This window comes from Bathycoccus prasinos (genome assembly GCF_002220235.1).
Source record: "Bathycoccus prasinos genomic : Chromosome_14".
In the NCBI taxonomy this organism is placed as follows: domain Eukaryota; kingdom Viridiplantae; phylum Chlorophyta; class Mamiellophyceae; order Mamiellales; family Bathycoccaceae; genus Bathycoccus; species Bathycoccus prasinos.
In genome coordinates, this window is record NC_023995.1 from 313,814 (window position 1) to 339,438 (window position 25,625).

General features: G+C 38.3%; 17 protein-coding genes across 17 annotated transcripts; 7 read left to right on the forward strand and 10 right to left on the reverse strand.

The window, feature by feature from the left end:
• Nucleotides 1-152: 152 nt before the first annotated feature.
• ALG2 (glycosyltransferase family 4 protein, putative alpha-1,3-mannosyltransferase ALG2) lies at nt 153-1,877 on the reverse strand (the record flags this gene model as incomplete). The annotated part of the gene is made up of 11 exons (XM_007509062.1): nt 153-308; nt 359-602; nt 648-824; nt 876-931; nt 978-1,079; nt 1,134-1,289; nt 1,352-1,408; nt 1,458-1,564; nt 1,614-1,674; nt 1,719-1,777; nt 1,829-1,877. The coding sequence occupies 11 exons, from the start codon at nt 1,875-1,877 to the stop codon at nt 153-155; spliced, it is 1,224 nt and encodes a 407-aa protein (XP_007509124.1).
• Nucleotides 1,878-2,732: 855 nt separating this feature from the next.
• On the forward strand, nt 2,733-4,978 carry Bathy14g01710 (predicted protein; the record flags this gene model as incomplete). The annotated part of the gene is made up of 2 exons (XM_007508957.1): nt 2,733-3,164; nt 3,224-4,978. The coding sequence occupies 2 exons, from the start codon at nt 2,733-2,735 to the stop codon at nt 4,976-4,978; spliced, it is 2,187 nt and encodes a 728-aa protein (XP_007509019.1).
• Nucleotides 4,979-5,110: 132 nt separating this feature from the next.
• Nucleotides 5,111-5,986, reverse strand: Bathy14g01720 (predicted protein; the record flags this gene model as incomplete). The annotated part of the gene is made up of 1 exon (XM_007509257.1): nt 5,111-5,986. One exon carries the CDS (start codon nt 5,984-5,986, stop codon nt 5,111-5,113), a length of 876 nt encoding a protein of 291 aa, XP_007509319.1.
• A 428-nt stretch (nt 5,987-6,414) lies between these two features.
• Bathy14g01730 (AAA family ATPase, CDC48 subfamily) lies at nt 6,415-8,610 on the forward strand (the record flags this gene model as incomplete). The annotated part of the gene is made up of 1 exon (XM_007509087.1): nt 6,415-8,610. One exon carries the CDS (start codon nt 6,415-6,417, stop codon nt 8,608-8,610), a length of 2,196 nt encoding a protein of 731 aa, XP_007509149.1.
• A 174-nt stretch (nt 8,611-8,784) lies between these two features.
• Bathy14g01740 (pre-mRNA-processing protein 45) lies at nt 8,785-9,682 on the reverse strand (the record flags this gene model as incomplete). The annotated part of the gene is made up of 4 exons (XM_007509027.1): nt 8,785-8,955; nt 9,007-9,123; nt 9,170-9,400; nt 9,452-9,682. 4 exons carry the CDS (start codon nt 9,680-9,682, stop codon nt 8,785-8,787), a joined length of 750 nt encoding a protein of 249 aa, XP_007509089.1.
• A 378-nt stretch (nt 9,683-10,060) lies between these two features.
• Bathy14g01750 (sex-linked protein 9) lies at nt 10,061-10,619 on the forward strand (the record flags this gene model as incomplete). The annotated part of the gene is made up of 2 exons (XM_007509277.1): nt 10,061-10,133; nt 10,249-10,619. The coding sequence occupies 2 exons, from the start codon at nt 10,061-10,063 to the stop codon at nt 10,617-10,619; spliced, it is 444 nt and encodes a 147-aa protein (XP_007509339.1).
• Nucleotides 10,620-10,781: 162 nt separating this feature from the next.
• Nucleotides 10,782-11,705, reverse strand: Bathy14g01760 (phosphatidylinositol-4-phosphate 5-kinase; the record flags this gene model as incomplete). Its single annotated transcript, XM_007509010.1, has 1 exon — nt 10,782-11,705. One exon carries the CDS (start codon nt 11,703-11,705, stop codon nt 10,782-10,784), a length of 924 nt encoding a protein of 307 aa, XP_007509072.1.
• Nucleotides 11,706-12,050: 345 nt separating this feature from the next.
• Nucleotides 12,051-13,491, forward strand: Bathy14g01770 (Na+/H+ antiporter NhaA; the record flags this gene model as incomplete). Its single annotated transcript, XM_007509129.1, has 2 exons — nt 12,051-13,407; nt 13,457-13,491. The coding sequence occupies 2 exons, from the start codon at nt 12,051-12,053 to the stop codon at nt 13,489-13,491; spliced, it is 1,392 nt and encodes a 463-aa protein (XP_007509191.1).
• An 83-nt stretch (nt 13,492-13,574) lies between these two features.
• Nucleotides 13,575-14,936, reverse strand: Bathy14g01780 (predicted protein; the record flags this gene model as incomplete). Its single annotated transcript, XM_007509136.1, has 1 exon — nt 13,575-14,936. One exon carries the CDS (start codon nt 14,934-14,936, stop codon nt 13,575-13,577), a length of 1,362 nt encoding a protein of 453 aa, XP_007509198.1.
• Nucleotides 14,937-15,506: 570 nt separating this feature from the next.
• Nucleotides 15,507-15,953, reverse strand: Bathy14g01790 (RNA recognition motif family protein; the record flags this gene model as incomplete). Its single annotated transcript, XM_007509117.1, has 1 exon — nt 15,507-15,953. The coding sequence occupies one exon, from the start codon at nt 15,951-15,953 to the stop codon at nt 15,507-15,509; it is 447 nt and encodes a 148-aa protein (XP_007509179.1).
• A 136-nt stretch (nt 15,954-16,089) lies between these two features.
• On the reverse strand, nt 16,090-16,290 carry Bathy14g01800 (unknown protein; the record flags this gene model as incomplete). Its single annotated transcript, XM_007508982.1, has 1 exon — nt 16,090-16,290. One exon carries the CDS (start codon nt 16,288-16,290, stop codon nt 16,090-16,092), a length of 201 nt encoding a protein of 66 aa, XP_007509044.1.
• A 472-nt stretch (nt 16,291-16,762) lies between these two features.
• Bathy14g01810 (predicted protein) lies at nt 16,763-18,046 on the forward strand (the record flags this gene model as incomplete). The annotated part of the gene is made up of 1 exon (XM_007509021.1): nt 16,763-18,046. The coding sequence occupies one exon, from the start codon at nt 16,763-16,765 to the stop codon at nt 18,044-18,046; it is 1,284 nt and encodes a 427-aa protein (XP_007509083.1).
• A 510-nt stretch (nt 18,047-18,556) lies between these two features.
• Nucleotides 18,557-20,449, reverse strand: Bathy14g01820 (the record flags this gene model as incomplete). Its single annotated transcript, XM_007509249.1, has 2 exons — nt 18,557-20,061; nt 20,113-20,449. The coding sequence occupies 2 exons, from the start codon at nt 20,447-20,449 to the stop codon at nt 18,557-18,559; spliced, it is 1,842 nt and encodes a 613-aa protein (XP_007509311.1).
• A 555-nt stretch (nt 20,450-21,004) lies between these two features.
• Nucleotides 21,005-21,427, forward strand: Bathy14g01830 (histone RNA hairpin-binding protein; the record flags this gene model as incomplete). The annotated part of the gene is made up of 1 exon (XM_007509162.1): nt 21,005-21,427. The coding sequence occupies one exon, from the start codon at nt 21,005-21,007 to the stop codon at nt 21,425-21,427; it is 423 nt and encodes a 140-aa protein (XP_007509224.1).
• Nucleotides 21,428-21,668: 241 nt separating this feature from the next.
• Bathy14g01840 (predicted protein) lies at nt 21,669-22,157 on the reverse strand (the record flags this gene model as incomplete). Its single annotated transcript, XM_007509260.1, has 1 exon — nt 21,669-22,157. One exon carries the CDS (start codon nt 22,155-22,157, stop codon nt 21,669-21,671), a length of 489 nt encoding a protein of 162 aa, XP_007509322.1.
• Nucleotides 22,158-22,945: 788 nt separating this feature from the next.
• Bathy14g01850 lies at nt 22,946-23,852 on the reverse strand (the record flags this gene model as incomplete). Its single annotated transcript, XM_007509250.1, has 2 exons — nt 22,946-23,633; nt 23,815-23,852. 2 exons carry the CDS (start codon nt 23,850-23,852, stop codon nt 22,946-22,948), a joined length of 726 nt encoding a protein of 241 aa, XP_007509312.1.
• A 783-nt stretch (nt 23,853-24,635) lies between these two features.
• On the forward strand, nt 24,636-25,509 carry Caf1 (Caf1 CCR4-associated (transcription) factor 1; the record flags this gene model as incomplete). The annotated part of the gene is made up of 2 exons (XM_007509169.1): nt 24,636-24,767; nt 24,820-25,509. 2 exons carry the CDS (start codon nt 24,636-24,638, stop codon nt 25,507-25,509), a joined length of 822 nt encoding a protein of 273 aa, XP_007509231.1.
• Between the last annotated feature and the right edge of the window lie 116 nt (nt 25,510-25,625).

Genomic DNA, 25,625 nt, shown 5'->3' on the forward strand with positions numbered 1-25,625 from the left:
AGTGCAAGTCGCGTTTTGAGATTCAGTTTGGTGGATAAGAATCGAATGAGCTGAGATAATTTGTAAGATCATCTTGGTATTATTAAAGTAAAGGAGGTATTGAGCTTATTTTTACTGTTCGACTTATAATGTAATCATTCTATTCATGATTTTTATGAAGATTTTAGCACTCCTTCAACTATCTTACTCAATTTCACCCCGAACTCGGTACGATCAAAATTGCGACATACATGATATTGTCCAGAAGATCCAATGGAACTAGCTAACTTCGGATCATTGCACAAGCGATACATAACCTCTGCAAACTCCTTTATAGGATAATACTAACTTTCTAGGAAATAGAATATAAAAAAAATACCTTCGAACTTGAGGAACATAAAAAACCCGTTTCTTCATTTTCAACTGTTTCTTTGGGACCGCCACTATCAACAGCAATGACTGGTGTACCTACACTCATAGCTTCAAGCGGAACTATCCCGAAATGTTCCTCCATCGGGGTGTACAACAAGCATAAAGATTCCATGAGTATTTTTCTTTTACGGTTAGAGCTTATTGAAGGGAGAAAAGTAACACTTTTTCTGTGAGATAAGCGTTTCGCTTCCCTTAAGAGAAAATCAACAAAAAGAAGTCAAAGATTAATGAATTACCTTGACAGTTCACTAATATGTTCCACATTCTCTACTAACCTAGAATCATACCCTCCGGCTACAAGTAGTCTAGTCTTACATAGATCGGATTCTTTATGCATACTCAGCATGTGAACATAAGCATGTATTGCCAGAAAAATGTCTTTCTTTCGCTCAAACCGATTAATTGTCAAAAAACTATTATTTTAACAGATAAACTCAGAAATGTATTGCAAAGGTAAATATTACGACTTATAATTTTGGTCAGATAAATTGACGGTATTGGCTACGCTCATAAGTTGTACCTTCAATTGCTTCTTAGCACACTGAAGCAGAAAAACGGAAAATTACCGATGGATACAATACATCTGGACAATCCAGCGACTCAACATTCAGGAAGGCGTTCAGAAACTTCTGCGCTGTAAACTTACTATTAACAAGAATTTTATGTGCCTAAAAAATATAATACAAAATTATGAAAAGATGATGTGTTATATAATTACTTACACACAGTGTTGAATATTTTTCCAACAGATCATAAGGAAATCTGTACAACATTCTAATAATAGAGTTTCTTGGTGCTAGTAGTGAATCAGGATAGTGACAATAAAATATTGTTCGGATGTTTGAGAGACACCTCACAATCAGCACTGGCAAAGAGACCTAAGTTCCAACAAATCAGTTATTATTGTTATTATTTCTTTATAAATAAGGAATGGAAAAACCTGATCCACAAATATGAGTTCGATTTGAGTCTTTCTTCTAGAGAATATCAATACTATCTGCAGTATACACGATTGAATAATTATAGGTAATGAAGAAAGAGTTCACCGATAGCCAAAAACAACGAAGGTTAGCGAAAAAGATGTGAAAAAAGCCAAAGAAATGACGTGGGATCCAGCTACCACTAACATGAATCCAGTCACATCTTTTACCACCTACACGCATTAAATAAACATAAAAAGGATGAGTCAATCATAAACTCACCGATATGTAGTGTGTCTTCAAAGCAACGTGCAAGATCATGATACGCAGTGTATAAATGAACCTATTGGAAGGTTAATATCATTTTCGTGGAAATTAATAACATACTTTGTGACCACATCTTTGAAGCTCTGTTGCAGCATCAAGTATTAGACGTTCAGCACCACCTATCCAAGAAAATTTATTGGCTCCGACGTAAATGAATTAGATCCAAGCACCTATTCCCAAATCAGGGTGAATGAATCCTAAAACTCGCTTTTCCTCCATTTCGACTTTCTTAACAAACAAATATAGTATTTATACTTTTTTAAAGGACACAGAAAATTACGAGTCAATACGTTGCTGTTTTATCCTTCTTCGGGAAAACTAACTCGAAAGTTCATTCTACTTGATACAAAAATAGGATATAATTCCTACTAGCCTTTTGAAACATCGGAGTACGACGAAACTTCTGTACTTACATTTTGTCAATCAATGGTGAAGTTCGCATTAAAAGAATTCAGGTTTCCAAAATTACAATTAGCTAGGTGAGTTCAAGATGCAGAACGTGACCTTTTCAAAAACGAATCGTAGGACTTTCCTTACTAGTCTAGTTGTATAGTAGCTGTAAGCAACTCTTGATACAAGTACCGAACTTGTTCGTATATGTGAAGTCTATCTGATTCTTTCCTCCTACGAAACACTATTTGCTGTCTTCTTATCTGCCAAGTTTAACCGTTTTCGACCAAGTTTCACCGCCCAATCCTTCGCGGACTTTAGAAAAAGAAGGAAAAAGGAAAAAGCCAGTCTGCCATGGTTGAAACCCTAAACTGCTTAGGAAAAAGTCAAGTAGTATTCTCGCAATACTTGGCATAATCAGCACTGCGATTCGAGGTGGGGAGTAAAACTATACGGTAACGTCTTGGTAGTGAAGAATATCGATTTCTCGAATCTTTAATACACATTTTACAACTAACTCTTCAAAATCTTCAGAAGTTCGACTTTAATCCACTTTTTCGGTGACCTCGGCATCTCGGCACCCCTCGCGCGGGTCATTTATATTGCATTCATCTATGCAATCTCGCTGAAAGAAAATATATGGTATGAAGAAGTGACACGAAACTTTGTGTTGGCATTTGCAACATGCTCACCCCTAACTTTAAGATCGATCGCGAGTTTCGTGGTCACGTTGAGGATGTACGCTCAATCGCCTCTCAGTCAGGAAGTTCAAGTTACTTCGCCACTGCTAGCAGAGACAAAACAATACGAATATGGAACCTAGATCATGATGAAACTTCGCTCCCAGAGCAGAAAGTTTTCAATGGGCATGACTCCTTCGTTACTTGCGTACACTGGGTTCCTGAAGGTTTTCTGGACTTTAAGGAAGAAATTCTTCTTTCGGGTAGCAGGGACCGGCGTGTTCTAGTCTGGAGTATTCCAAGGGGATTAGTTTTGAAAGAATTAAATGGACATGCGATGGATATTACTGCAGTTATTGTCCTAAAAAATGGAGACATAGTTACTGCCAGTCAAGACTCTCATATTTGTGTTTGGAGGAAGTTCAAGTTGCTCAAGGTATGTGGATTTTGATAACTTCTTACTTTTTTGCTTAAATTTTATTTGTCTTTTCTTAGACTCTTTCTGGTCACATTAGTTCGGTACTTTCTTTGGCGGCATTAACAGATTCTGAATTTCTTTCAGGTGGAGCGGATGGAACTATCCGTCACTGGTGTAGTGACCATAGTTGTTCAAATATACTTCAAGCTCACAGTGATTCAGTTCGTAGCTTATGTTATATTCCAAATCTTGGAATTTTGTCCGCATCCCATGATAATACGGCGAAGCTTTGGTCTACTCAATATAGACTTGAGCGCACTTTTCTTGGCCATACATCTCTTATATATTCCATTCATTTCTTTCATAACAGTGAAAAAAATTGTTTTGTAGTTACTTCAAGCGAGGACAGAAGTTGCAAAATTTGGAACATACATGGAGAATGTATACAGACCATTGTACATCCAGGATGTGTTTGGTCAATCTTAATGAAAGGTACAAGCTTACTAACAGCTTGCTCTGATGGCGTAGTAAGGAAGTTTATCTTGAATGAATCTTTACATGGTCCACGTACAATAGAAGTTTTCACGAGGCTTGAAGAAAAAGAGAATTCTCAAATAAAAATGAATCTTGCAGTTAGGGACTCTAAAGTCCTTAGTGAACCTGGATCTTTTGAAGGACAAGTTCAAGTTTGCACCGATGAAAGTGGTAAATCAAAAGCGTACATTTGGAAAATAGCTTCTCAGCAATGGGAGTTATTGGGCAAGGTCATCACAGAATCTCCCAAAAATGTTAGAAATCTCGAAAGAACTGATTATGTCTTTGACATTGATGTCCAAGACGGCGTGCCCCCGTTGAAATTAACTTTTCGTAGCGGTCAAGACCCAGCTAGTGTTGCGGAAGAATGGCTCCAGACTAATATGTTGCCATTCTCATATAAGGAGAAAATTATCGAATTTTTACTTCAAAATGTTCAGGAAAAAGATATTTCTTTTGGGAAGAAAGAAAGTGAGATTTTGCAACCTTTACAAAAGACAGCAGCCTACATACCGACACTTTCACACGTGTACTTTGATAAGATCAATTTCGAAGGAATTTTAGCTAAGCTTACAGAATTTGGATTGAATGAAGAAAAAAAAGGTATCTTGAAGGGATCCAGTATATGGAGTTCAGATGTGGAAAATAAAGAGAATGCACAAGTCCATGCAGTAATCACAGAGTTATTATCGATGAGGGTTGAATATTTGTTCCCAACTTTTGATCTTATTCGGAAAGCAATATTATTTCCAGAGTATGTAACTGAAATAATGAAATATGATATAGAACTTGAAGGAGCTTTTTTGCGTGCCATCAATCATCCGGCAACAACACAAAATGTACTCACTGCTATTCGGTTCGCGAATAACTGCTTTAGAACTGAGGAACTGCTTGAAAAAATAATTTTCTCGCACGTGAAGCGGATCTTTTCATGTCTTGCTTCAGTAGCTGATCAGCCAATGAAACCCGCTCTGTGTATATCAATTTGTACCTTTATTATGAACTTCTCAATCAGTATACTGCATGGAAAAATAGATAAAAAAGAGAACTGGAGCGAAATCTACATCTTATTTCTCGGGGTTATGCTGCAACTCCTTAGAAACACTTCAGCCGAGGATGACGGCAGTAAAATGAGACTAATCATAGCTCTTGGTAATTTCGTATATGATTCAAGTGTTAGAAGGAAGTTAGTGAGCTTGGAAATACAGGAATATGTTATAAAATATAAGGAACAGACGAGTGGATTGGAACTTCAAGGTGCTGCAGAAGAGACGTTGAATGAAATTTCGAAAGTGTAAATTGAGGTCTTTTGTTTCTGCTTTTTCTTTTTAAAATTTGATGATCATTGTGACGTACAGTAAAAGAACCACTTGTACTACCGGTACCAGGTATTTTATATCATACCCTTTTCAGATTTTCTAGACAACGAATTAAGATGATAGAATACCATGGCCAAGGAATCCCTCAATGAGGAAGGTGCCCATGAGAGTAAACATGGCAAACCGAGCATTCACAACTTCAGCAAACGGGACGAATCCTATGTCACCAAGAGGTGTTTTCATTTGGAAAAATTTCAAATCCGACATTGCTGGATCGACTGCATATGCACGTTTTCCCCTGAAACGATCATCAAATTTGTAACGGAATGCACCTTGCCCACACCATTTCTGGGCAATTTGATCGTTTCGTGATCCAGATTCCTGCAAATATTCATTTTGATCTATTAGAAACGAGGGCATCAAAGAAAGCAATATTACTGTGACAGCAATTACTGGCGTGACACCGTGAGTCACGTTAAATAATAGTTGTTCAGTCAATGACTTCTTCATCATTATTTCGTTTGTGAAACCTGAAAGTATACCTATCATCGCGCATCTACCATTTATTATTTCTGGTAAAACCCCATCGACGCCAAATAGGAGGAGATAGTCAACTGAAAGCAAAGTATTCAAAGGAGAAAAGAACACTCCCTCAAAAATATCTTCCACTTCCATTCCTTCTGTTCTTATAGTATCTTTTCCTGTTATTTTTACGCTAACACGATCTTTAGAGAGTGAATCAATTTCATACAGAGAATTAGTACTCTTGACTGGTTCATCTGCACTCTCTGTGCCAGTATCGAAGAGCGACTCGTCAGGGGCGGACTCGCCACTTTGAGGGACTTCACGATTCGAACCTCTCCCGGACTCTCTTTCTCGTCGACGATTGTTGGAAGCTGATATTACCAAACGACGATATCTATAAGAAGAGTGAACAACATTTATGCCATTATTAGGTAAAAAGGAAGGTTTGAACTGTGCGCTCATTTGCAAACGACTCACGCAAGGCCGACTCAGCTTTCCTGTTCTTTCCTCTCCCCACTGACAGACTGCTCACTGTGCCACTTGCTGATTTGCTTGGAAGGAAAGCACTTTTTCTTTACACTTTTTGCTTCAAAAAATACCCTAAAATCCGTGTTGCTTAAAGATTAAAAGATATCATATGGTCATACAAACAACATGTTCATCAGGTAAAAAGACTTCGAGATATTTTGTTTGAACTTTGAAGCGTGGTGAATTATAAAATTGCGCACAACACCTGAGAATTTGCAATTCACACGGTCGCAGTTTTTGCGGTAGGAGGTCAAGAAAACACGGCAACCTGGACAGAGATGAAACAAATGTAAAATAAATACGACCTTTAATGTCGAATAAAAAGTTATGTGTAATACATTGCTGAATCGCATGACGGAAAGATGGCTAAGATGAGGAAAGTAGACTCATATGTCATGCTTGGAGAATTACAGTTTTATAACTGTTTGAACTGTCCATGGTCACCTAATGTGTCGCCTGAGAAGACAAAAGAAGTTGAAGTCGTTAATGCCAGCTTACCGAGGGGAATACAATACATCTACGTGGGCGTGGAGAATATGTATGAGCTTGAAGTTACAGCTTGTGAGAATATCTTTGCAAGTTCCATGTTTCTTGGAATAATAACTCAAACTATTCTAGTTGCTACTAGAAAAAAAACGCGTGTGAATGACTTACTCCTGAGTGTTGATTCGTTATCGTTGAAAAACAAAGCAGAAAACAAATATATGATGATAGTTGCACAAAAGCAAATTAAGAGAACGGCGATTGGTTATCGAATGACTTTGCACCCTACGAAGCAATTTTTGATGCAAGTAGAGTCAAAAACTAATAATCTTGCGAATAAAGACGTACTTTCTTTGCTTCAATACTTAACCAGGGTGTCGAATACATCTGAGGCTGAAAGATTCATGCCCATCTCGTTGTCCGACAGAGTTGCTCAAGAAGGGCGTGAAAAGTACACGAGAATTTTTAATCTGTTGATACAACTTGATTCACCTAGTGTATGCAGCTTATACCCTAACTTGAAGGAACTGCACCATTTTGGTACAAAATTCATTTCATATTCTTTCCATGAAATTGTTTTGGGAGTCGCGAAAGAACATCTCATAAGGCACTTGCAAAAGTTGAAGGATTCAATGTTTAACTCTTACTGCAATCTGTTATGCATAAAGGAGCTCCACTTTTTTATGGAATTTCACCAATATCTTTATAATGACAGTCTATTCAAGATGGTAAACAAATCACAGGTCAAACCTTACGTGAGTCACATAACTTCAATTTCAAAAACGAGAAGTTCTGAAATGCACGATTGTATGATGCTACTGAGAGAAGCCCCTAAATTTCTATCTCCGCTGAGCTGCAGTGATGGAAAAGGTTCTTCTTTCATGGAGTTCAAAGGTTCAAGTTCGGATAATTGCGTTGCACGTGTTGAAAATTTTTTGCAAAAATCAACTCCTTTTAGAACCTCAAGCTATTTTATACCTGCAAACTTCAGTTTCTCTGAAACCTACGTTCAGAAACGGAAAGCAAATATAGACAAAAATACATTGCTAGATTCAAAACATCACATAAATGAACGGATCTCAGAGCGAGTTTGTAATATACTTAGCTGTCAGTTAATATCATTCACAAGGTGGGATATGATAGAGTCTATTGCAGATATCATAAAGGTCAACTATCATGATGTTCGTAATTCGAAAGAAAAAACAACTATCCCTCTGAGTCAGAATGAATTTATTGCAGCAGATTCTGAACCATCTTTAGTCACGTGGTCTGATATTGGAGGATTGGATGCCGCAAAGCAACTAATCCGAACCACTGTAAAATTGCCGACTATGTATGATAAGCTATTTGAAAATCAGAACAAAGGTTTGATACTATATGGCCCGCCCGGAACTGGCAAAACACTATTAGCCCGAGCAATTTCGAATGAGTGCGAGTTGAAATTCTTTATGATAAAAGGACCTGAAGTCATAGATATGTATGTGGGAGAAAGCGAACGACACTTACGACAAATCTTTCACGAAGCAAAAATATCGGCTCCTTCTATTATTTTTTTTGATGAGATAGATGCTTTGGCTACAAAGCGAGTTGAAAATGAGAACCTGAACAGTACTTCCAGAGTTGTGAGTCAATTGATACTAGAGATAGATGATGTTCTAAATTTCCAAAATATATTTATAATGGGTGCTACAAATCGTCCAGACAGAATAGATACAGCTCTTCTTCGTCCAGGGAGATTTGATAAACTCATTTACGTGGGAATTGATCCTTCAGTTGAGGGCAAGATTCAGATAATGGAGTCCCTTACTAGACGTATGAAGTTAGCTCCAGGAATAAATTTTTCTTCATTTGCTGAGACTCATGCATCAAGATATTCAGGTGCAGATTTGTACTCAGTGTGCGCAGATTCATGGCTGAGAGCTTCCAAAAGACGCATTCGAAGAAAGCAATGGTCTAGCGAGACAGAAGTGGTAGTCGAAATGGAAGATTTTGTTTCTTCTTTTGCAGATTTGAAGCCCTCTCTATCACAAGAGCTGATTGAGTACTATGAAGATTTAAATAGCTCTTTCATCTGAATTTGCCCATCAAATTATACAAGCGAGCATGCTAAAAGTACTATTTTTCTTTCTCTTTCTTTGCTATTCGTGCAAGATTTCTCAGGTCCGACTCCATTTTTTCCTTCTGCTTTACTAGCAGTTCCTTCTGAATATTAGCTCGAATCTCTACAGCTTGTCGAGCTTTATGTTCTGCTAAATATAAGGCCTGATTAAATTAAATGTTATATAATATAGTAGTCCAAGCAAAAAAAAAATGTATACCTCAGAAAGATTTGCAAATTTATCATTGATTTGTAATGAATTTAAATTTCTTCCATCGGCCGCTAATCGTTTGTCTAAAGGTATGGTATAGCCTTTCGGATTCTACAGTAATTGCTCTAAAATAAACAGATACAAAAAAGGGAAACATCCTACCTTCCAATTCGAAATCGAAGCTGGTATGATCCATTCTTCTGGAACACTGCTGCTCTTTTCTCGCTCAGGGCTATGATGTACGGTCTCGGGAATAGCTGTACCGGAGCTCTTAGGAACCTAAAAGAACTATAAAGGAAATGCACAAAAATAATATAGCTCTTACTTTTTTATGTCTAAACTTTGATGGCTCAAGAGGATCGATAGATACTTCTTGCATTCTTATGATTTTGGCACTTCCTTCACTACGGAATGCAGAATATTTGACATAAGAAGGTTCGTTGTTCCTCAAATCTTTCTTGCTCACAGCTAAGTTCTGTCCTGAGCCTAAGCGAAGCTCGATTCCTTTTATTGTTCTTTCTTTGGAGGCTTCAACACTTTTGTGCCCTGGTCTTGTCTAGAAAAAAACATAAGAAGCTGTTCTTTTCAAAATTAATCCAAAGCTTACATTATTTTCCAATGCTAGATCTGCGGAGATGGAGTCAGGTTCCAGAGAAAATCTTTCTTTCCTTTTCAACGGTTGTGTTGTATCTTCTCGAGGTAGTCTTTTAGAGAGAAAACCCGTTCCATGAGGTTGCTGGGAAACAAAAAACTCTGGGAAAGAACCCCCACCCATGAACCTTTTTACCCCGAACCTGGAACGATCCAGAGTGCGCGAACCGTAAGGTTCAACCACCATATTATCATGCATAATGGTTAAGGTTTTTACCAACTTCCGAAGGGTCAAATTACTTTCGTTCCCTTTCTCTTTCGAAGAAAACTTTTTGCATCTGTAGTTTACGCGCTCTACTCGTACAGAAGAAAATAAGTTCACAAAAAAAATTGAACTGCCAAAAAAAAAGTATGTGTATTTAGGGATTCAAAGATTCACACAAGATTCTGGGTGTTGGGGGTCGTTCACACGAAAAATACGAGAAAATAGGTATTTTTATGAATTGTGGTGTACTTGTTTTGAAGAAGAAAAGGAAAGTGAAAACGACTATTCATACACACACTTGCGATACCATAAGCTCAGACATTGTTCATCAGACCAAATTATACCATTTTTCTTTCTAGAATGTTGAGCTCTGCGTCATGTGCTACTGTCGCTGTTCGAGCACGAACAGCTAATTTAAATTCACGCCGATCTGGTAAGTTTGCGCCTATTTTGTAAATAAGCATATCGACTTTTTCGAAACTGAAGCGAGTTCTCTTAAGTGTAAGACCAATAGTATAGCTACTCACCATTAACTTCACGACATGTAGGTGTGCTTGTTACGAAAGGTTTGAAAAAAACATCGATACGCTCTCCGAGAGGCAAGTATGGCATACTTCGCGCAGCTTCAAATAACAACACTTTTGACGATGACTGGTTGAAAGCAGAAGTCCCCGTTCATCTTTTAACTTTATTTGGCTGGACCATTCCGTCTGCATCTCCTTGCCCCGCTTTTGAGAACAACAATTCGTTATTCTTTATGCTGTGCCAATCCGTGTCCGAGAACTTGAGTCACTTTCCCACTGGTCCAGCACTAGACGACAAGTTCTGGCTATATCTCATCACTTGGCATGTTGGATTATTCACCACAATGCTTTTGGGTCAAATTGGCTATCAAGGAAGAAAGCAGGGTTATTTCTGAGGGTCGGGAAGGCAAGAAAATATTTCTAGTACATTATAGTGCTACTTAGTATTTGGTGAAGTAATATACTGTGAACCCCACAAATATTGAACTCAAACAAAACTTTCTTCTCTTAAAATCGGCAAGAAATTTCAGGAATTGCTCGCTCAACCCTGTGTCATACTATGTTGTGCAGAATTTCTTTTCGAAAAAATTCTCAAATTGCTCAGCATACACGACTGGGTGCACTGTAGAAATAGGTTTTGGTGCAAACATACATTTTATTACGTGAGCCACTCTCTTTCCCGTTGTCCAACCTTGCAGAAAATCTATAATTCCAACATAAACTATATATAACTTGTCACCATCCCAAACTTTGAAGGAATTGTACATATCCTCGTGAATCGCGGTACTTTCGAAAGAAATTTTCTCATGCACTTTATCTATTTGTTTAATCGCCACTATCATAGAATAATCCATTAAGTCTTGCTCAACGAAAAACTGCAAGTCTCGTTTGATCGTAGTCATAATTTCTTTTTTCTGTTCAGTAGTGAGAATAATTGAGCTCGTAAAAGCCTCTCTTTTACCCTCAACGTAGCGAAGGCGATTCTTAGTTACTTTACCAATGGCCTCTAAAAACATCCAATCCAGCCTCCAAAATCTCTTGTGAACTTCGTCTACAGTTTTCCCGTTTCGTACTAAAGTCTTGTCATCTGCGGTACCCTTCAAGTCATAAATCAAATCCCAACTTTTTTCAGATATAGGAATGCAGTTACCCATGGCAATATATAATTTTCCGTCCACGCGTCTTGTAAATATACACAGAATTCGGCATAGTAGAGAATCCCTTGAAAGTACACACTCCGAATACAACTCACAAAAACTTCCACTCAATATGGTGTGTTTGTCAGATTTGGAGAGCTCCTTCACAAAAAAGTTTCCACACAACGAACGACTCAACAAACTTCCTCCCTTTCCTCCTCCTTCTCGAAGATTTTCAAAATCAAAATTTGAGAGTAGAAACTCATCCGAAACGCCAAATCCGCTCCTCACCTTAGTGAAAATGTCATCATAAAGAGTTTCAACTAATTCGTTGCCAATAATCATCACTGGAGGCAAGTTTCGAAAATTAAGTTGTCCAGTTTTTATTCGAAGAGAAGCTACAAGAATAAATGGAAAGTTTATTGCATCGCTGATGCCAACTTATTGCAAAACGGCGCATATACCGAATTCAGCTTAGATGTTTTAATATTGCGATATTACCGGCTCGTGGGGAGCCGCGGTTAGTTTTTACAGCTAATCAGGTCTTATATGACTTTCTGCTTAAAATAAGTTTAGGGTTCTTTTGAATTTTGAAAAGCTGAGTGAGTTTCTGAGATTCTGACTCAGAGACTTTCTTCTTGAGCACCTCTTCAGAAAAAGCAAGACTAGTATAAACAACCTGAAATAATCATGATCGCTTCAAGTCCATTTGTGGCACGCTTAGTGTATACAAAACCTCAATGTCCAGGTGCTACCATTGCGCGTGCCACGCATCCCTACAAGTTAAAGCTTTTGGGTGAGAGCTGTGAAATAAATGGTGAAGTTGCTGAACGCCCCCTCAAGCTTAGTAGCATAAATTTTAGGAGGGTGAATTTAGCCTCTAACCTATCAAATCACCAGATGAATAGCCAGAGGCGTCGGCTTAATACATTAATGAGAGTATCGGCGAGCTCATTAGACAAAGATGTCCATTACTATTTAAACAACGGATTGGGATCCATCGTATTGCTAGTTGCCACTGGGGTAGCACTAATTTTTGCAAACATAGCAAAAACAGCCCCACTCTATGAGCTTTTTTGGAGCAGTTATATAGGTCCCAAAGCTTTAAATTTATCTATGACCTTGCATCATTGGGTAAATGAAGGACTTATGGCACTATTCTTTTTCTCCGTTGGTCTAGAAATAAAAAGGGAGTTTATCCATGGAAGTTTATCAAGTTTGAAACAAGCCATTTTACCGTGCTTTGGTGCTGTTGGTGGAATGCTAGTTCCGATGCTATTTTATTTGGTTTTTAACCTCGCTTCATCTAATGGAGTAATGGCAGGCTGGGCTATACCTATGGCAACGGACATTGCCTTTGCTATGGGTATATATGGATTTTTTAAGAATAAGATGCCAACCGGTGTAGCTGCTTTTCTACTGACTTTGGCTACAGTTGACGACCTTGGAGCTATACTGGTCATCGCTATCTTCTTCTCAAAAACATTAATTAAAGAATATGTTTTCCTTGCTATAGCTGTATCCGGAGTGATGTTCTCTGCATGCAAAAGAAAGGTTACAAATACTAAAGTGTACATGTCGCTTTTCGTTTTATTATGGTATTTTTTGTTACAAGGTGGAATCAACGCTGATATTGCTGGCGTCATAACAGCTTTGGCTATACCAGGCAATTCATTGGCACCAATACATTCGAAGGCTCCCCCAGAACATGAAGGGCAAAGTGTTACTCTCTTAGATCATCTGATACACGCGTGGAGCCCGTGGACCACATTATTGGTGATGCCTCTCTTTGCACTGGCAAACACTGCTGTATTAATTGATCGTGCTGTATTCGGTTCAATAATGACTACACCTATTGGTCAAGGTATTTTTTTTGGCCTAATGCTTGGCAAGCCTATAGGTATCGCAGGTATTTCGTGGCTAGCTATTAATTTAAGAATTGCTAAATTCCCGGAAGGTATGAGTCTAAAACACTTAGGGATTGTGGGACTTTTGGGAGGAATAGGTTTCACGATGTCACTATTCTTGATCGAAATGGCACTTTCGGGTAATCTTGCTGCTATTAAAACTGCAAAGATGGCTATATTGAGCTCAAGTTTTGCATCAGCTTTACTTGGCTGTGCGTTCATGAAAGGCTTGCCGGAATACCACTATAAAAAAAAGTAAAAAGCTTAAACTTTTAGAGTACATGGTACCGAGGTAAGATTAAGGATGTTAGGAACGTAAGACTTGCGAATAATTTCTCAATCTATCGAAAACATTATCGGATACAAAAATTCCGTATTCATCTTGGTATGAGGGGAGATATTTCAAGTTTTCGTTATGCCAAATCCAGAATAGAGCTCCATTTCTATTCTGCAGAAGTGCAGTATGAACTTCGCTGTAAAAGCGACTAACTTTGGTTTGACGTTGATCTTCTGTAGTCACAAGTGAACCAATTATGTTGTTTCTATTTCCAAAACCTGTGGAACCGTATTCGCTTAGGACAAAAGGTTTTTGTAAAATGTTTAACGAGTCGCTTGAATGCTCTTCTATCCATGTCTTTGAAAAGTTGAAGCTATCATTTTTCACATGCTTTCTACTCCATGCCGAGAACAGATTCCAGTTATCTGTCCATAGATGGCTTGATGCGTAATCAATTTCTGTAAATATATGATCAGATATGAAATTCTGCCCAGTATCACTTGCCCACTTAGCCGGATTAACATAATTTTTCGTTGATGCATAGAAACCCTCTTCACCAACTGTAAGTAGGTGCCTTTTATCTAGTGATTTGACTGCCTTTGCTGCATTCCATATCCACTTTTGCAATATGCCCTCGCTACAAAGTCTGCATCTCGGCTCATTCTGTATGAAAAGATGAAGAAATTTAAAAGTAGTCAAAAATAAACTTACCATGAGTTCCCATGCCATGACTGTGCTTTCATCACAGTATCGAGTACCAGTAATTTTACTTTTTCGCAGAAGTATGTGCTCTACATGTCTGATGTACAAACTGAAATAATTCTGATCAGTGAAGAAGGAGCTTCTCCCGTACTGTTCTGAATGATCAGGAGATAACTCTAAAAATTTTCTACTCAGTAGAATTAAGGAACTAATTCCACCACTCTCTGGCCAAAAATCTGTAAAAGAAAGTATTAATTTGAGCCCGTGCGCCCGTGCTACGACTATTATCCAATCTAAAGCGCCAAGTAATCTCTCATCGTATACTCCATCTTCTAAAAATAAAGGATAATTTGAATTTATGCTATATAACCATGTTCGCACACATGTGAAGTTCAAAAGTATTGCTTGCTCAAACTGTTTCAATATTTCATTTTTTCCAAAGCTATCTGAATAAATCGCATGAAAGGATCCGTGCGGTAACTCTGCAGCTTGCTCGATGAGAAGATAGGTATTGAAACCAACTGGTTTCCATGTTTTATTGTTCTGTAGGAATTCCGTTCCTGAAACTTTTACAAATTCCGCTGGGTACACATTTGAAATGGAATGAGTAAAGACCCCACTTTTGGAAATCTGAAAATGAGCCAGAATGGCTAGAAATATGTTACTTGTGAATAAAAGATGCAATCGCATAGAAATGTTTCTCATGTGTTTTGCTTAGAACTTTTCAAATCAGGAGGAGAACGCATCAGAATATGATAACAGACTTTTTTTTAAGTAAATGTAAAACGCCAATTTTTCTCGTTTTCACAAACTTTGTACGGGGTAATTATTTTTTACTCCTCTCACTACTGCCAGCATTTAACTACATACCGGAAGCCTCGTAAAAGAAAGTATTCGTAGCTCTTTCGCAAATGTCTCTCGCATTTATTGACAGGAAATTTGACTATGCTCACTCCAAACTTAATTTTCCCATTTGATTGACAAAAACAAGGAAAAAGTTCGTAAAATATCACTTGATCAGGATGGATTAGAACAGAAGTCGGCATGGGGAAGATGAGGACGTCGCTCTTTTGTTTGCAAAGATACAACGCTTTGTTCGAGAAGATCCTAACAAAATTTATGTTAAAAATATAAGTTTAATTAAATCCTCGTGTGTTATTCTATGATCTAAGAACTCTCGAGCACTCATTGTATATGAACTATCTTGGCAGATTTCTAAGTAAAAGAAGCGCGGAAACTATAACGTCACAACTTCTGCAGTTATTGCATTTCAGATGGTCGTTCCCACTGCGATACACCAGTTTTTGAGTTGTAGTAATAAACATAGCCTTCTGGAGCAGTATGCTCTGACCACCCGTGAGAAGGTGCTTCTGACTTGTCAGAGTACCCATAACCAGGTTGCTTTTGACCTTCGAAGCCGCCTTGCGAGCCCCATGGAGCAGATCCTCCTCCGTAACTTGGAGCGTTGCCTCCATAACCGTATCCACTACCTGGACCACCACCTCGTGCATAACCGTATCCTTGAGAGGAACGTGGAGGTCCACGTTGTGGTGGTGGAGCTTGACCACGGGGAACTGCTGACTTCACTTCGACGCGCTTACCTAACATATCGTGATATCTATTCTGTAAAACTTGCTTCGCACTGTCCTCACGTTGAAAACTTACAAAACCAAAACCTCTAGATTGGTGATTGTGTGGATCCCTCATCACCAGTACCTTCACAATTATAGGAAGAATGTTCAGAAATCAAATAGACACTTATGCGAAGAATACTCACCTCAAGTACCGGTCCGAATTGGCTGAAAAAATTACGTACAACACCCTGATCAAATTCAGAATTTCGTCAGTACATTTGATATAGAGAACTTTCCACGCCGAATGAATTGAGAATTAACGCTAATGCGAAAGCAATAAGTGAGAAAAAGCTCGAAGAGATATAACGCGACATTTTTTTGGAGAGCCTCACCTCATCTACGGAACGATCAAGTCCACCAACAAATATTTTGGCCAGGGATGAACCCTCCATTCCAGCAGCGTCCCCCATGAAAAATCTATTACACTCCGAGAAAGCACGCACGCGGAAAAACGTAAGAGTCGCGTACGGAGGTGTTTCTTTCTAATTCTTACAATTCAAGGAAAGGAGGAAAAAAAACGAAAAAATTTTCTCTTGCTTTCCACGAAACCCTAGACTTGAGGAAAGATCTCTCTCAGCACTTCTGTTGTTAGCGACGGTCGTAGCACCTTGTAAGACACGTTCAGTGGTCACATCTAAAGCTTTCACTCGATTACCGTCATTGACACCTTAAATCAAGTTTCCTAAGCTTACAGCAATTTAAAAATGTCACTTCGAAGAGACGAAACCTATCACGCACGATAAGGCAAATCAAAATATTTATATTTCTTTCAATTCAATATAAACTTCACGATAGATGGCAGTCACTTAGGTTCATAATACCCGTATACATACAATCGTTTGTGACCTAGTAAACCGTGCGAAAAGCTTCAGCGAAAATTTTATGCACTCTTGCTGTAATTGCCTTTCCGTGTCTTTCTTTCCGGAACTTTTTCTGGCAAAGTCAAGGACGTCCAGGGCAAAAATAAATGTAAAATCAATCCGGAACGAGTGCAAAAGTTACACGTTTTCCGAAGATTCTTTAGATATACGCAAATCTTTAGAAAAGCTTGGTTTAATACTTGGAGAGAAAATTGATGAAGGTTCTTCTGCATTTATATACCTCGCAATTTCTACTGGACTGAGTGGTTTTGGAAAAAGTAGTTGGCAAGGAGAAAAAGGGAAAGTTCACGCAGTAAAGGTTGTAAAGCTTTCTGAAGGAAAAGAAGAGAGCAAACTTCTTGCATTTCATGAAGAATATTCGCTACTCTCAAGTCTAAGTCACAGAGGGATTGTAAAAGTTTATCATTATGATCGTTTATTTATGGTCATGGAATACTGTGGTGGTGGCAGTCTTTTTGAAGCTTTACATTGCACAAATATAAAAGCAAAAAATGTACTGAACCAAGAAACGGAGGGGGAACTTATCTCGATGATAGATGAGAACATGCCTATTCTCAATTTACCTATCTTAATGTTGGACATCGCTGAGGCATTGAGTTATATACATCAGCATGACTTAGCTCATCGTGATATAAAATCAGCCAATATACTTTTAACCTGGGATAAGAAACTTGAAAGAGTGAGGGCTAAGATAGCAGATTTTGGATCTGCTAACGCGGTTTCAGTCGTTCCAGTGAGAAAAAAGACAAATCCTCTTCGATCTCTTTTGGGATTACAGAGAGGATTCTATCCAGTCGGTTCCTTATTGTGGATGTCACCAGAAATGCTTGAACCACCATTTGAAGAGGAAGAAGTCTATGCCAGAGCAGATAAGGTAGATTCATATGCGCTTGCCATTGTTTTGTGGGAATGTATGGAATGGCGAATTCCCTGGTGTGGGACAGAAGTTCCATCACGTAAATTGGTAGTTAAAAAAGTTGTGAAAAGTAAGTCGATGCACTTACCTTTGCCGAGAAAAGCAACAAAAGATTTTGCAGAACTTATCACAGTTATGCTACACAAGGATCCAAGAAAGAGGCCCACCTCTGTAGAGATTTTTGAAAGATTAGAAGATATTGCTGGAATATGGGATACAGAACGAGCTTACCAACAAATATCATCCTATCTGCACATTAATAGGACCACAGAGGAATATATTTATAAGGTTCTCTCTGTTAATGCTTCTCACGAGTCTACCATACCTGTAGTTACGAGTAAAGAAAATGTTTACGATCATAATTCATAAATTTGATTGAGGCTGATAACGGCATAGAGATACAAGCTATGCTCAATGCTTTTAAACACGATTTCGGCTCCAATACTGTCGAATCTTTGCCTATCAAAGAGAAAAAGAAGAGGGAGGAAGTGCTAAGTTTGGAGCACGAAAAATGTGAGGAATAATTAAAGTCCCACACGTTTAGGTGAGGTTAGTGATATTGTTAGCAAATTACACATGCGTTCGCGGAAGCGTGCGAAGTTCTTTATTCCAAGGGTGTAAATACACAACAAGAAATATGTATAAGCTTGCAAGCCTTGAGTTGTAAGTACGTAAGCTAAACAAAAACTCAAGCAAGAATCCTGTGCTTGTAGCATGTATGAATGAAGCAAAAGAAAGTTGGGAGTTGGAAGAAAAATCGAATGCCTGAAACTAATGGGTCTGTCATAAAGAATAGAGATCCCATATTAGAATAAAAAAAACTGATTATTTCATGATGAATCACGTTGTGATACACTTATTTTTGATACTATTTCTTAACTATATTTTATTACTGATCCCCAGAGCGCTAATTTTTGCCGCATTAAAAGCACTAAGATAATCACTCCTGCGTATTCGTAGAATTCTGACAGGTCCATTTCTGTACGCACGAAAGTCTGGAATATATTCAAATTCCGGTTTTAAAGACAAAGCTTTTTGTCCTAGATAGCACCAAGGTCCAATATCTGATTCGAAATCATCGGAGCCAGCATAAACTACAACACGTCCCTGTAATACAAGTATGAAAAAATCAGCTGGTATTCCTTTGCTGTAAATGAGCCGGGACTCCGACTCGATTTTGGAATGAATACCAGGGGTAAAAAGTAGCTCATTCGCTTCTTTCGTTTTTTCTAAAGCATTGGCATCAAATTCATCGCAGGAATCATCATCCTGTTCCTCTAACGATGACATTTGCACTAGCTTGCGCAAAATTCCGGGCTCATATTTTGCAATTTTCTTGAACTCTGGAACATTCACAGAAAGAAAGGCAACAATGGCATTTATCTCACTCGGGGACAGTCGTTTTTCATAACCTTCCAGATGCTTATGTTCAAATAATTTCATAAAATTTGTCGGGTTTGGACGTCTTGCATTTCCGCGAGACTTCACTCTCGATTGGGTATCATTCACATCAATGTAGTTATCGGTTTCATCTATAATTTCATCCTTTATTACAGCTTCGATAACATCTTCAAGGGTGATTATACCAGTAATCTTTTTCGAGGATGAGTGATTGGATTCCATATTCGCTGGAGATATTACCTCAGAATGTTCAATTCCCTCCACGACTGATTCGGTAGCATCATATGCAAAAAGCATGTGCAGATAAGAAGCTTTAAATTCAAGAAATACTTTATCGAGAGTTGTGGAGTCACTGACAGTTTGTACGTACCCACTTTCACTATTACCATGAAAGGAGATTACTGCTGCTACTTCAATTTCATCATCTGGGTCAATCAGGATCAAATCTTTAGTAAACAAAATTCCAACAATATTATCACGAGAGAACTCATAAACTGGGATACGTGTAAAACCGCTTTTATATATGCTCATGAGTACAGTGAAAGTCAGTCGTGTATGAACGTTAACCATAAAAACTTTATCCAGGGTAGTCATCACATCTGATACACGTTTTTCTTTGTACTCGAGAGCTCCGGTGAGCATGTTGCCATCATGGGAAGATATGGCACCAAAATCCTCTCTAGCATCCGGATGTTCTACGTGAATTTTAACCAAGTGCTTCAGCTCATCCTGAGTATGGAAATTTCCTAAATCACGCCCCAGTATCCTATCAAGCAGCCTTGATATTGGCCACGCAAATGGAAAAAGTAGAAAAATGAAGCATTTAACAATCCAGATTGTGTGTGCCCCAATAGCAAGACCATGGCGTGAACATGCAGCCTGGGGTGCGATCTCACCAAAAATAACGATTGCCAAGGTTGAAGTAACTAATCCTATGGGTCCATCTGTTAAATCAGCTAATAAAATTGCTATGAATGCGTTTACTTAGAAAACACTTTAGAGAACATGATGATCTAGAAAATCTATATTATTACCTGCAGTATTTCCCAGCAGCAATGTGCAAAGAAGTAAGTTGCCTTTCGAACGTACTGGAAGAATGACTTTTGCATATTTACGCTCATCTGGGTCTCCAGCTTGGGCTATAATATCAAGTCCAATTACATCTAGTGACATTAAACCCAGCGTTAAGCCAGAAAAAAGAGCGGATAAAATCAAAAGTATTGCAGAGGAGAGTCCTGTGACCCACACTGGAAAAGTGGCAGGTGCAACAAACTCCCAACTTGCCGCCGTGTAACAAGTATCGAAGCAACTAACTCCCGTCTCATTCGTACAGGCTAAGACACAAGAAAAACGTTCTTGGGAAGATGACATCACTACTATCACGTCACAAAAGAAATGTAGGGATAAAGGATAGATTATTTCTAGCAACTCAACTTATAGGTATAACGTGCTCGAATTGAGGACAACATCAACGTTAAAGCACTTTGTGTTAGGGTCGAGAAATGTGGAAATCAGTAAAAAAAACAGAGGGACTCGAAAAAAATACGAACTTTGGTCTTATATAGAAAACTGCCTGTATGAGGGGTGTGCACAAACCGCACCAATTGTTCCAGGAATCGGAGTATAGGGAGTATAGGCGAGTAGCGCGTATTGAGTTCCGATTTTCCCAGTAGCGTAAAAAGCAGAAAACTCAAAACACGAAAAACGAGTTCGTAAAACACAATAAGACGGAGAAGACGTATGAAAGACGTATTCAAAAGTTAGGAAGTATATCATTATTTCTGTGATACAATTATTATCGCTACTATAATAGTATTCTGCTGCTGCTACTGGGTACTTTAATATTATATCCAAAACAACTGCATTCACGTTGGGCTGAAAATTTCGGTTGAAAATATAACTACATTTCAATCTATCCGGTTTGTTATGTCTCAAAGACCAAGCCAGTCGAAAATCTTGCAGCGTCAGAAGCAGATCGATTATGGAAAAAATACAGTCGGATATGAAAAGTATTTAAAGCTTGTTCCTAGGTCTAAGCGTGGTCCAACCGATCCCAAGACCCCTAATATTTATATTTCTAATTCTAAAAGAGCTTTCGATGGAATAGTCAAAAAATGGCGTCGCGAGCTTCATAGATATGATAGAGAAAATGTTGGGAACTTTCTGGTTAACAATTCTGAAGAATGTGCTATGGCATATAGTCCAGAGGCATCCCACGTGCGTAGAGTTTGTTGCGTATGTATCAGCCGCATTGAAAAAATAGAATATAATTCCTGTCAGAAAGTGCTAGGAGTTCCAGGCAAAGAAAGTTGGGAAAGTCTTGGAAGCGTTCAAATGATGATACTGTAGAATATCGCCTTGTTCTAGGCTTTTATCCGCTTTCTCTTCTTGAATTTGCAGTGAGTGATGTGCTCTTTGTTGCTCACTCTTTTTTGCTCGCGAACTACTTATTTAGTTTTGTTACACCCTTATGTAAACTTATTTAAATACTGGGTGTAATGAACTTCATTACTTTCTTCTTTCTAATTAAAACAACTTACTACATACGTTCAAATGGTCTCATATCTTGGAAGAAGACTTAGGATTTATTCTAAAAAATAGCAAACTTTACCTTTTCAATCTTATCTGCAATGACTGCAGGGTTTGCTTTCGAAAGAGCTTCGCGGCTATGCGACTTAAAATCAAAAGTACAGTTGTGCTTATTGTATTGCCTGTGAGAGGCACAGAAAGTATATTCACAGCGACACTTAAAACCAGAAATTCCTATTTTTTTGTTGCACTGAAAGCATCTACCCGGGTTTGAAGGTTTCTTATTCCCCCCAGCATTCAAATCATCATGTTCATTTTGATCTTGCGCTATTGAGTCACTATTGCCTTTTAATTCGTGAGGGGCGGGAATACTTTTTATTCTTAATTCTTCTGCCTTATAACATATTGAGCAGAAGAACATTTTTTCTGGGTTTCTGCAGTTTGAAATTGTAACTGTGAAGAAAAAATAGTTGTGTATAATAATCTTACCCATAAAATCCGCAACCTGAAACACAAAGTCTTGGAATGTCATCCGAAGCATCTCGTGCATTATCGTTTAGCATTGAAATTAATTCCGAATGATATGTTTGTTACTTCCTGTTCGACTGTTCAAGTTTTTTTTTTGGAGAAAAGTAACTTGTGGTTTGTGTGTAAATTGTTTCATTTACAAAAGACAGAAGTATTATGTATTATTTTTCCTGATCCGTGCTCTAGATTGTGATTTTTGAGAGAGAATTCTCTCTCTCAACTCTCACGTTTCACTTTTTTATTTACTCTTTTATTCACTTTTTATATATGACGTAAAAAATGAGCAAACTATTTTTGGGGGGTAAAGTAGAGAACAAGAATGTTACAAGACAATAAGTGTACAGTCAACAAGAGTCGATGAGTGCCTGCGTGGGAGAGAGTCGATGAGTGCCTGCGTGGGAGCGTGGCTGAGTGCAGAGTTTGCTTTGAGTTGGATTTATGTGCAGGCCACTCGAGAGGCAGGAGCCAACGCACACACACAATATGCGAACCAGAAGGTTTAAAGTCGTTAAACGCACGAGTGGACAAGCTAACAGGTGTTCAATTGAGTATAACGCAAGACAGCACTTCACGAACCGATTCCAAAACTGAAATTTGAATGACAAAGGATTACCAATAGAAAGACCGAAGTCTAGGAAAAAAGACGTAGGAAATCGAGATCAAAACCTGATAGAAACTCACAACTTTTGACCAACAAACTTCATATCATCTCACAAAAAACGCCTAGATTGCAAGCAGTTCTTTTGACAGATATCTTCCGATACTCGGAAATATATACGTGCTTAAAATTAAGTGTCAAAAATTCCTACGTTAAAAACCAATAAAGGCAGCTTTGAAAACATTGTTCACTCCTGGATTACTCAAATGGCTTGTTAAATTTTCAACTGGACCTACTCCAGTGTGATCATACTGGATAAAACAGCCGAGAGCTGCTACCATTGCGAGCCTCCCGTTCGCAATTTCTTTAGCTTTGAGCGCTTTCAATTCATCAGTGCTCTTTCCATAATTCATTGGATTAAAAATTCCGCCAGGATATCCAACATCACCCGCTGGAAGCTTGTTGCCTGGAAAAGCTGGATCCTCAGAAACAGAACCCGGATTCTTTATATCTTGCCAACGACGGATCTCGGCCCAGTTCATCATGAACATTTGAACAGTGAAAAGGGTGGTTGAACTAGCAAAATAACCGTTGTAGAAAGGTGCATCGTGCCAATTTGGCAGGTCAGAAACACCAAACATGGTAAGGAGTTCTGGCGCAGCCATACCAGCAACTCCTAGCATAGCCCAACGGGCGTGTTGCAATTCGGCTTGAACATACCAATCCAAATCTTTGCTATCTTCACCGAGATTAAGCGGATCGAATCCATAATCACCTGGAAGCATACCCTTGAGATGGGAGGGAGCAGCTGTTCCTGGCATCCATAATGGGCGCGATTCCGCTGAAGCTATTACGGAACTTCGAACAGTACGCTTAGTTGCGGAAATGTGTGTACTAATCCTGCAAATAAAATGGAGTGACTGTTAGTTATTATCGCAGATTAAAAATCGAGATTTGTCAATTTTGGTTATTCGCGAAAAGTGCGGGAATAGAAAAAACGCAAGTAGTGAGGGAAGAATAAGCGCAAAAAGTAACAAACAGTGAAATCTTGACAATCCGCTAAGAGACTACATAGCCTTACCGTTGCGTGCCGAACTGAGTCTTTAACATGGAGGCCATAGTAGTAATTCTTTCGTAACTTTATGCTCAGGATCGCGTATGGATTTCGTGCTTGGTTTTCGAAGTGGAAAGATTCCCGTTACCGTCTTCTTTTGAACAAAATAGCTCAATATTTACGAGATATTATTTCTACCCAGTAGTTTATATTTCCGAACAATATGAACCTGCAAAGTCGTAAAACGATAGAAAAAACAAGATTTCAGAATAAAATCTTCCTGAAATTTCTCTTGTTCACCACATACAACCTGCAGCTCAGAAAAGTGATTCGAATCAAAAAATCTTTTTTTTGGTCTTAAAAAAAACACCGAAAGAAATATGCCAATTGGAAATCATATGATAAAGCAATGAAAAACCGGGTCTCAAAAAAAATTCATTCTTTTGTTTAGAACCCTAAACTTAGAAACTCACCCACTCCGCAGACCGCTTGGTTGACTATTCCTCTTTCCGAACCTGAAGCTGTACTTGGAATATCCAAAAAAAGGTGTCGAAGGTAATGTATACAATTGAATGTGTAACTTACTTTTCATTTTGAAATAAGATAGTTCTTCAATTTTCCCCTTGCTCCAAAAGAAAACTGGTGTAAAAGTTCGAAAAAAAAATAAACCGGAAAGCAGCATTACGAGAAGTACAAATCTCATTAGAATACGTTACTGACATCTATTTGTTTTCAAACTGCCTTTTACTGCGCTGAAATTATCACTTTTTCGATACTTTTTGAACCTGCGGTGTGACTGACTTTCCACTGTTTCAGTCCTTGAATACTCAAGGACTACAGTTTTTGTCATGAAAGTGAACTCTTACAATTTACTCACACGAGAAGTCTGGTCAGACAATCTCGATGAAGAAGTAGCCATCATCAGAAAACTCGTCCAAGCATTTCCCTATATCGCGATGGATACAGAATTTCCGGGAGTGGTACGTTCTAATATTGAAGTTTTAATTTAGATCATATATATTTTTCTCCTAGGTTGCGAGACCAGTCGGGGCTTTTAAACAGCAGTCAGAATTTCATTATCAAACATTAAAATGTAATGTTGATATGCTGAAGTTGATTCAACTAGGATTGACTCTGACGGATGCAAACGGAAATTTACCCATCATTGATGGTAGGTACTGCTTATGGCAGTTCAACTTTGGAGAGTTCAATTTGAAGGATGACATGTACGCAAGAGACTCAATTGAGCTGTTGAAGCAAAGTGGGATTGATTTCCTGATTCTGAATGAAAGAGGAATAGATGTTACTCGCTTTGGCGAACTTTTCATGGTGAGTGGAGTAGTATTGAGCCGCGATGTGAAATGGTTGACATTCCACAGTGGATATGATTTTGGCTATTTAATTAAGCTTTTAACTTGCGTCTCTTTACCAGAGAATGAAGCCGACTTTTTCAAAATTTTAGAGACATACTTTCCATGCTTTTATGATATGAAATTTTTGATGAAATTCACGGAAAATTTGCACGGAGGTCTAAGTAAGCTTGCAGAGCATTTAGATGTAGAAAGGATAGGACCTCAGCATCAGGCGGGTAGTGATAGTTTGCTAACAGCCTGCACTTTCTTCAAGATGAGAGAGAGATATTTTGAAAAGATCAAGCTTGATAAATATGCGTGCATACTTTATGGTTTAGGACAAGATTCTCTTGAAGCTGAAAGAGAGTAAAGATATTTTGTTTTGACGACAAAGTCAATAAGAAAACTGTCGTACTATTTGTATAAGTGCGGTTTAGCACAGTTATTTATGCAGTTAGTGTGTTTGGTACAAATTGGTCGAAAAAA